This window comes from Oculina patagonica, chromosome 6, assembly GCF_052425735.1.
Source record: "Oculina patagonica isolate OP01 chromosome 6, crgOcupat, whole genome shotgun sequence".
Taxonomy (NCBI): domain Eukaryota; kingdom Metazoa; phylum Cnidaria; class Anthozoa; order Scleractinia; family Oculinidae; genus Oculina; species Oculina patagonica.
This window is the reverse complement of record NC_135763.1, coordinates 30,349,661-30,359,907: the sequence shown is the minus strand read 5'-3', so window position 1 is coordinate 30,359,907 and position 10,247 is coordinate 30,349,661. Positions and strand designations below refer to the sequence as shown.

At 39.9% G+C, this 10,247-nt stretch overlaps 1 protein-coding gene across 2 annotated transcripts in view; it reads right to left on the bottom strand.

Moving 5' to 3' along the window:
* Positions 1-455: 455 nt before the first annotated feature.
* LOC144658167 (uncharacterized) overlaps positions 456-10,247 on the bottom strand; it is a 60,447-nt gene continuing 50,655 nt past the window's right edge. Inside the window, exons 1-2 of one of the 2 annotated variants that reach the window (XM_078518520.1) lie at positions 6,297-6,362; positions 456-3,273 (exon numbers count right to left, since the gene is read on the bottom strand). In XM_078518520.1, coding sequence (XP_078374646.1) covers positions 1,541-3,202 — 1,662 coding nt within the window. In that variant the 5' untranslated portion in view covers positions 3,203-3,273; positions 6,297-6,362 and the 3' untranslated portion in view covers positions 456-1,540. Of the gene's footprint in view, positions 3,274-6,296; positions 6,363-10,247 lie in introns of those variants that run through there. The other variant, XM_078518521.1, reaches the window with a different exon arrangement.

Below are 10,247 nucleotides of genomic sequence, written 5' to 3'. Positions count from 1 at the left end.
TTGTTTCAGAAAATAATCACACCCCTCCAATGGAATTCTTTTTTTGGTTTGAATCCCTCACCCCTTGAAAATTCCAGTTAAGCCCCATAAAAAACGAGTGGGAGACAATGAAAAATCAAAATCGAACTGATTTGAACGATGCTAAGCCATACTTAATTCAAACCACAACATACTCACACAACAAAATGTAGCAGCTAGGGGCATAGGCATATTAATTACAGCGATGTCACAAATTTATCATATTTATGAGACGTATAGCGATAGAAATGCTTACTTCCTGTCCCTGGGTGGGGTATAGCGCCGGAATAGTGATAGAAAAAGCTATAGAAACTAGTTATAGTTCTCACTACATCTGCTCCCGCTTTTTATTGCTGATTAATAACAACGAGACATCATTGTATGAACTGATTTTTTTATTTTGTATATATTGTATAATTTGTAATGGACATTTTCTATAAAGTTTACGGTTTGTGATTAAACAGATGATATAACTTTCGATTTAATTATATAAGAACTTTCCAATTGATATAAAAAGTCATTGTTTTCAAGTAGCAGTTTGTTCTCTAATTGTTCTAATTTGTCTTTTCTGAAAAATATATCTTCCTTAAGAAAATTACTTACAGTCTTATTGTACGCAGTCACATTGTAATGTTTTCCTTCTTTCTCTAGCTATAAGCTTACTGTCCTATCTCACTGTAACTGTGTCACCCTGTTTTGGTTGCTTGATTATGTCCGGTATTATCATGACAGGCAGAGTTGCAGCTTTGTGTGTAAGCACCAAAAGTATCGCATTCAAAAAATATGTTTATTGGGATAAGATATAATATAAACATAATATATACATAATTAAAAAAAATACAGAATTAAAAAAGGCAAGGGTTACCCATGCGAGGCGCTTCCCGAATTAAAAAAAAAATTATTTAGTACCTATTTACAAATAAAAAATATATATATAAAAAGTTAAGAAATGTTATCACTTAAAAACGAAATACATAAAACAGGTGAGAAAAGCTAGTTTCTGTGACAAGGACGTTTCCTGACTGCGGACGAAGTACAGGGATAATCTACATCGAAAACTGAGCTTAGGTTCTACCAAATGAGACACTTGCCATACTGGAGCCGGGGTAGCATCTGTGCAAGTTAGGTTCCACAGCTTAACAATCCTGTTAAAGTAGGAAGCCTGAAATGATGTAGACTTACAAAAACTAGTTTTTAGCATTAGACTCGCGTATTTACTAAGACGTTTACGGCCGTGACTTACGAAGGTGACATAGTCATTGATGTTCAAATATATAAGTTCGTGGAGAGGCTTGTAGAAAAACACAAGACCCTTAACTTCTCTACCATAAGTTAACGGTAATAGTTCAAGAGCCAGAAGACGGTCTTTGTCAGATACGTCTCCAATCCTGGCTTTGCAGGTCTGTAACGAAATAGATATTACAATGTGGGCTTCTTATCGGACAAACCATCTCTCTCTTAACAGAGCTGTAACAAAAAATTCTGAAGCTCTTGTCTTCCGTTGCAAGGCAAACACAAGGTTTCATTCTTGTTTGATTTCTTTAATGTCACATAACAGATCAGAGATACTGAAGCAATTGTCATCCTTCCGGCTTGTTTTTGACTTCACTTCAAATTCAAAAGGCTTTTCACCTGTGTGTGCTCGTTTTAAATGTATTGTTAGATTTCCGGCTTGGTTAAAACATTTTTCACACTGGTTGCATTCAAAAGGCTTCTCTCCTGTGTGTATTATTTTATGTTGTTTTAAAGTTCCTGACTGATTAAAACACTTGCCGCACTCAGTGCATTCAAAAGGCTTCTCTCCTGTGTGTATTCTTTTATGTATTCTTAGATTTCCTGCACGATTAAAACACTTGCCACATTGGTCACATGCAAAAGGCTTCTCCCTTGTGTGTGTTCTTTTATGTTGTTTTAGATTTCCTGCACGATTAAAACACATGCCACACTGGTCACATACAAAAGGCTTCTCTCCTGTGTGAACTCTCTTATGTTGCAGTAGAATCCCTTCCTGATTAAAACACTTGCCACATTGCTTGCATTCAGAAGACTTCTCTCCTGTGTGTATTCTTTTATGTTGTCTTAGATTTCCTGCTAGATTAAAACATTTGCCACACTCGTTGCATTCAAAAGGCTTCTCTCCTGTGTGTATTCGTTTATGTCGTCTTAGATCTCCTGCCGAATGAAAACACTTGCCACACTGGTTGCATTCAAAAGGCTTCTCCCCTGTGTGTGTACTTTTATGTTGTCTTAGATTTCCTGCTAGATTAAAACATTTGCCACACTCGTTGCATTCAAAAGGCTTCTCTCCTGTGTGTATTCGTTTATGTCGTCTTAGATCTCCTGCCGAATGAAAACACTTGCCACACTGGTTGCATTCAAAAGGCTTCTCCCCTGTGTGTGTACTTTTATGTTGTCTTAGATTTCCTGCTAGATTAAAACATTTGCCACACTCGTTGCATTTAAAAGGCTTCTCTCCTGTGTGTGTTCGTTTATGTTGCTTTAAATTTCCTGCTCGACTAAAATACTTTCCACACTGGTTGCATTCAAAAGGCATCTCTCCTGTATGTGTTCTTTTATGTTGCTTAAAGTTTCCTGCCTTTATGAAACACTTGCCACACTGGTTGCATTCAAAAGGCTTCTCTCCTGTGTGTATTCGTTTATGTCGTCTTAGATCTCCTGCCGAATTAAAACACTTGCCACACTGGTTGCATTCAAAAGGCTTCTCTCCTGTGTGTGTTCGTTTATGTCGCTTTAAACTTCCTGCTCGACTAAAACACTTGCCACACTCGTTGCATTCAAAAGGCTTCTCTCCTGTGTGTATTCGTTTATGTCGTCTTAGATCTCCTGCCGAATGAAAACACTTGCCACACTGGTTGCATTTAAAAGGCTTCTCTCCTGTGTGTGTTCGTTTATGTTGCTTTAAATTTCCTGCTCGACTAAAATACTTTCCACACTGGTTGCATTCAAAAGGCTTCTCTACTGTGTGTGTTCGTTTATGTTGCTTTAAATTTCCTGCTCGACTAAAACACTTGCCACTCTGGTTGCATTCCCAAGGCTCTTCTCCTGAATGTAATGTGGTATGTGTTCTTAGATTTTCTGCGTGACTTACGCACTTGCCGTAGTCGTTGCATTTTAACGTTTTCTCATCCGAGGAATCTATTATGCTTGATGTATGCTCTTCCATACTGCCAGTTAAAAAGGAACGATTCGTTCGCTTTGTGTCATTTGCAGCAAAACCCACTGATGTCCTAAGACCTTTAGAATGAAGAAGAAAGTAAATAACCATCCAACGCTATTGCAAAAAGATTAATTGAATTTGGAACAGAATGGGAATGAAATTAGGGTTTGGGGAAGGGGAATTCCAGCGCTTTTTCTGTGTCTGAGGTTCATATTAAGTATCAATATTCTAGTGGCACTTGTTTCCACTTGGTGATCGAAAAAGTTTAAAGGTATATTGACTAGTCCAATTCTAGAAATCTCTGTCACGCAACGCTGCGTAACGTGGCCTGAACCAAAAAGCGCTAGAAGAAGTGGACTAAGGGCCTACGTTTATGAAGAAACGTTGTTCTTGGTAGGAGAATTACCCTCTCTCCAGAATCCTTTTTTTTTACCAAGGGTTTAAATAAAATATGTTGTCCCTGCTGACCAAGCACAATCTCGTCCCAAGAAGCCGCATTTCTTTTGGTCAGCACCAAGCCCGAGCCGACAGTGCATGAATGGTGGTCCAAAAGAATAGCAGAAGTTATTGTTACTAACTCCAAAATACGCTGTGAGACCCGGAGAGGTCAATTTTCTACCGGAAATAAAAACCGGCGTTTAAGAAATCGCGTGCCGGTGATTTTCTATTTCCTGTAGAAAATCGCCCTCTTCGGATCCCACAGCGTATTTAAGAGTTAATGACAATATCGCCATGCCCTCCGCCACTGAGGTCGATTTTGTCGACCTGACGCCATTTTTTGTGTGGTTTGATGGACCGCGCATAACAAGAAAAGCAAAACTCGCACTTTGGAAGAATTTTCAACGCTTCACTGGGGCATTCGGAACCAAATGGACAACGATAGCAAAGAGAAATTACCGGAGATTACGGTGCTGGAAATTCTGAAACCATTTGACCAATTTAACGGAAGATATTTCGTTCGAGTAAGATGCTGTCGAAAATAGTTTCCAGCCTTGAGAATTTTTAATAAAGTACACGTGTTCAAAATTTCGCAAAGCAATTACTAGTCCAAATCGCTTCAAATTGGTTCGAGGAGCTGGCAAACAAGAAAGAACACGAAACAGCAACAGTGTACGTCAATTTTCATTCATAAAACGTTCGAATTTCTATATCGTAAACGAAAAATGTTTCATTCCAATATAAATCCTTATAAATCGAGTCTTAGAGTACTGTGGCTCTTATCGTTAGCTTGGGCTGCCTGTGGTTCAACTTCCGATTGGTCGCTCGCACGAAACGTTGTCCTCTGGGGTTGTCTTCAAACTTGAAAGCTTGATTGCGAACCATGCAATGTTTGATACCCAATTTGAACATGTTTTCTTTCAGGACACGATGCAACAGACGGTACATGTAATCCCTATACTTGCTGTACGTGGGTCAGAATGTTGAAATGAGAAGAGAGTCGACCTGTGGGAAGTCTAATTGACGCCGTGCTTGTTCAAACAAATATTTTGCAGCTCGAGCCGCTAGAAACGCTGGAATATTCCTGCCACCAACTTGTTTACGAGTTCAGACGTAATCATGACTTTCGAGCAACATGTCTTGTTCCTTCTCAACTTTCAAACTTTGGAAGTTTAGTCGCGACAAAGTTGGGAACTTTGTTCCGAAGTGCGCAATTTGATTGTCAAACTCGCAACGTAATTGGCTTATTCGTAATGTAGTTCCCAATTTCCCAACGAACTTCGCAACACGACAAGGTAAAGTTATGTGAAATTTACTGTAAAAACCACCCTATACCACAGGGGACCCAAACGCTGTATTAGTTATTCATAATCTTAAAATAAAAAATGTTCTTATTTACCTGCGTTCCTGTGTCTTTTTTCATCGGTTTGGAGCGATTTGAATCAGAGCGAAGGCGGTTTACGTTGCGAGTCTCAAACGGTAATCAGTCTGTCACAATGTCAATACGACGCGCCTCAAGTAAATTGAAACACGAAACTCCCCGCGAGGAGAGTTAATAGTTAATGGCGTTAGTAACTAGAGTTAATAATAACTGAAACTTGAGGCGCGTCGTATATGAATTTGTAGTATGCCCAAGCTCGAAAATTTCCTCAAACACAAAGCCAAAACTATAATTGAAATCGCTTGGCATTTCTAAGCAAAGATCTATAGTTTTGAGGAGGATTGGATTGGTTTTTCCGTGGAAATTCTAGAATAATTTCAGACTGCCGGGTATGTAGTATTTTGAAAACACTTCCCGGCTGCCGGGTATCTAGACACAATGTTTTATAAAACTCCCGATTTTTCAAAGCAAACTGCGTTTTTTTCCTTGGAGAATCAAGAAGTCGAGATTCAACTGTTTCTCTCTGTTTACGAGCGCCCTTATTCTAATAATATAGCACAATCCGTGTCCTCTCCGATAAAAGATGCGTTTAAAGTTTTCCAAAAAAAGCGAGAGACACGACACGAGTGAGGTCAATTGAAACACTAATTTCTATTTACAACTCGACAACAACCGGAAATCACAGTCACGCATTCTCTTCTGAACAATCAAAGTAATTTGAGCGCATCCTGACATCATTCCTGCATTACAAAAGAACTGTCCTTCTAAGCGTCTCGACTGTGTTGTGATTTCAACCGCGTTCCCAGGGTGTTTATGTTTGCGATTTCCTCAAATAAAAGATCGCTTTTTCGTTTTTCACATCAGTCTAATTCGGATGTTTAAATGAGCGCCCGTCTAATCCCTTGAGCTCCAAAAATAAAACTTCAAAACAAGCACACAGGCCCTGCACACAGGCGGCTTTACCGAACTGTTGCGTTACGTGTAAAGTTAACACATTGTAGATATTAATTGGCCAATTTTGGTAGGTAAAACCTTTATAGGTGCACCAAATTTTACATGATGGCAATATTGCGCCAGTAAACCAACGAAAGTGCGATCTGACCGATATAGAGTAGCAAAATAAACCGACACTATATAAGATCATCATTTGACACGTAATGGCATGGCGATTTAGGAGACCGAATAGTTTTCTTTTTGCCGAGAAACGGGTAGAAAACAATAACTTTGTAGCTCAAGGTTACCCTAGTGTATTTAAACATGACCTTACAGAGTATCTCTTACCTCTACTTGCAAAAGAGTTATAAAAGTAAGCTGCAGACTTCAAACCACGATCAAACGATAGCTGAAACGACGGATTCAAAACAATAGCTATAGAGCCTTCAGAGGAGTGGCCGAGAAGGAGACTAAGTTTCTCTGCTATGATAATCTTGGACTGGACTTGACTTGCTGGTCGCGAACGGAAGATCAAGAATTGGCTATCGAGGGACCACTGAATATCCATTTTACTGCCATAAAATGCAATGAAAAATCAAAATCGAAATGGTTTGATAGGTAAATTTAAACCACAACTTACACCCACGAGATAAGAAAATGTAGCATCTACTAGGAGCATAAGCATGTTGTAGCGATGTCACAAATATTGTTGCTACCATTTGAAAAATTTTACACCTTAAAAGGTGTACGTCAAAATGCCGACACGTGAAGAACCAGAACAGCTACCAGAACAGTATGTTTTTTGCTCGGGGGGGGGGGGGGGGGGTACTCCCATAAATTTCGAATAGGGGTATGCCGCCAAGGTTCTTAGACCCTGACCCTATTTAAGGATAAAGAAAGCGAAAATTGATACCCTTTTTAAGGCCCAAAACCGAAAAATGACACCCTATTCAAGGGGAGGAGAACGTTCCGTGACGACCCAAATAACGGCTAACCGCGCACGGCAAGACACAAATCTTTATAAAATCACTGAGAAAATTCAGTTTTTAGATACCTGTTTTTTCGTTTAACTGGGCGTTTATTTCAGCTAATAGAATTTAGGTACCCTATCTAAGGATCACACCAGGAACACATTGCCAAAAGGAGCAAAAATGATACCCTATTTAAGGACCGAGAACCTCAAAAACCATACCCTATCGGGCGGCACATACCTATATAGGCCACATATGGGAGTACCCCCCCCCCCGGGGGGGTTTTGTTTGTGTTTTAGTTTATGGCAACGATGTTATGCATGAAACTTCGCGTGTCAATATTTAAAATTTAGCACTACAAGGTAAACGATATATTAATTTGTTTCTGCGCACGATGATTATTTTATCTTGTTATCTCCATTGTTAAATACAAGATAATCGCTTATGGAAATAGCACCAGGGTTACCGGAGTTTATATTATTAAGGTATCGGTAGAAATGACAAGGGGCAAATAATAACGTCTATACGATAATCGAGAGAAGTTTCGCTGGATGATTGGTCGCAATTCATGGTCGCTGAGAGTTTATATAATACCTTATTACATGAAATTTTCGCGACACGTTAATTTCGCGAATTTGAGGTGCACATATTTCGCGACACTTAAATTTCGCGATTTTGCGAAAATTTTGTATTTTGAATCACTTTAATTTCGCGTTTTTGAGTGAGACACAACTCACATTTTCTTGGCAATATATTTTGACATGTCTTTGAATTATATAAAACGACTTCATCGAAGGAACAATAACCTAAAAATTAACAAAAACGCAGGGGGAACTTAATCTCGGCAATAGCATCAACAGAGCAGTTCTCACAATGTCTACAAATAAGTACAACATCCATTTTGACAACATCCATTTACATTGATTACTGACATATGCGAGTCACTTAATATTCGCGTCATGTTATGTTCGCGACACTTATTGTTCGCGTCACTTTAATTTCACGATTTAAAGTGTCGCAAAAATTTCATGTAATAAGGTAACCTGAATTCTACGCGCATTATGATTGGTTCTTACCTATGATGTATTAGAGTGCAGACGCATAGATGACGTCACGCGGTGGTGTGACTCGCGCGCGTGATCAGAGTTCATAGTCCAAATCAGAGTCTTATTATATAAAACAAATAGATTCCATTTTGCCGTGGGTCTGTTCAGTTATAATAATGATAATGTAATGTTTAATAGACACTCATTGCAGTATTAATAACTGAATTACAGAGTAAAAAACAAGCTAAGGTATAAATATAAACTATAAATATAAAAATTACAATATATATACAATAAAAGGATCTATCATAAACAAGCTAGTTCGAGGTGTAATATCGAAAAGTGACGAAGGCCTGAGAACGCTTCGTTCTGCGAGGTTTGATGGTGTTTCGACTTGTGCCGGATCTTAAGTCGTAGTTATGTACAATCTCCTCACGTCGAGGCAAAAGAAACAATATAGTCTATGTGGTAGTCCCATTTTAAGTCGCTGCTGATGTAAACTCCAAGGAGTTTGTATGTTGAGGCTCGTTCGATTACGTTATTTCCAAGTATAATAGGATTAATTACAAAATTATGGTTACTCATAAAATTGATTAACATTTCGTTGCATTTAGAAGGATTAAGTTTCATCTTGTGCTCGTTTGAAAATTCAAAAATATCGTTGGCAGCAAAGTTAAGCAAGCTTACACTATTTCTAGGGATAATTTCTAAGGCTGTTGTGTCATCGACAAACTTAATTCTAAGGTTCCAAGCACGTAGGAGGCTGTTCGTCATAATAGAGAATAGGATTACTCCTAACTTGGTGCCTTGGGGGATACCTCCCTTAGGGGTCTTCCAATCAGACACAGTGTTCCCGATTCTCACAGCCTGGGTTCGATTGCTTAAGAAGGCCTTAATCCAATTCACCAAAACGGGGTGCACGTCCAATTTCTCTAATTCCTTGATGAGAACTTCGTGATCGATCATGTCGAACCCTTTATAGAAATCCGCCATAAATAGCCTTGCGCCGCTGTTCCCAGTGTCGACTGCTTCATATACCGCTTGAAGGAGGTAAACCAGCGCATCGGTAGTAGACCGGCCAGCGCACGCGTATTGCCGTGGGTCAATCTTATTAGTAACTTGGGAGATCAGATGGGCACGGGTGAAACCCTCCATCACTTTAGCTAACGCGCAGGTGAGAGCGATTGGGCGCAGGTCTTTCTCGATTTGTTGTGGAGGGGAAATCTTAGGAATCGGGTTTAATATGGTGGCTTTCAGGGAGTCAGGGAAGTAGCCCTCAAAATGTGGTATGAACATCAGTGATCAACACGCCTAGCGGCTCATGGGCCATCTTTTTTGTTGTTACCACAATTTGACGTCATCTGTGATTTACAACTCAACAGACGCACGGCAAAATGCAATCTATTTGTTAAATTGACCATGAAAATGAACATGTAACGCAATACAAGGAAACAGAAAGAATCACCGAGCTGACAAAAGTAATTAAGAAATGCCTGAAGAGGTAAAATGGAAACTGGTATTTGGAAAAATTATTATTAGGAAAGTGGGATTTGGGTGACTCGAATTGGGATTTGGTCGCTGGGAATGGGGATCACAGACAGAAAACAATAGAACTGGGACTAGGATTTTAAAAATTTGGCAAACAATAGGCTGGGATATGGGATGATTATACCCCCAACCCCCTCCCCCCTCCCCCAGTTGGTATCAACAAGTTGTCGTCTATGTTTAAGGAGTTCTCTCTGGGAGGTGGCTTGTCAAAACGTACACAAAACAGTGCGTTCGCGTGCGACCGCCATCACCACGTGGTCGGATGCCGAAATTCCTGCACGCAATTTTATACACATATCTGATCATGCTACCGAGCAAAGCATCGAAAGCTACTAAACGATGGCTTCAATCAGGCAGCTGGTCCATAAGAGTGTAGACCATGAAAAAGGTTGTCGCCGTTAACTACACACGCTGATGTAGCAGGAGCATGTTTCAGCGACCCCCCCCCCCCAATTTGATCTTCATGTGTCACTGGAAGAAATCCCCCCTACCTTTCTTGCGCGTGCGCCAGGGGCGGATCTAGGGAGAGGATGCAGGGGATGCACACCTCCCCCCGCCTTCTGTGATGACCTGCGGCTTTCAAATAAACTGGTACAGTTAACTTTCTCTAAGACGGACACCTTCGGGACCGGCTGCAGCTGTCCGTCTTAGAGAGGTGTCCACTTTGTAGAGACTCGAGGTAACATGACACCAGTAATTCTGAGATAATAAAGCTTAACCTTTTCATGATGCAA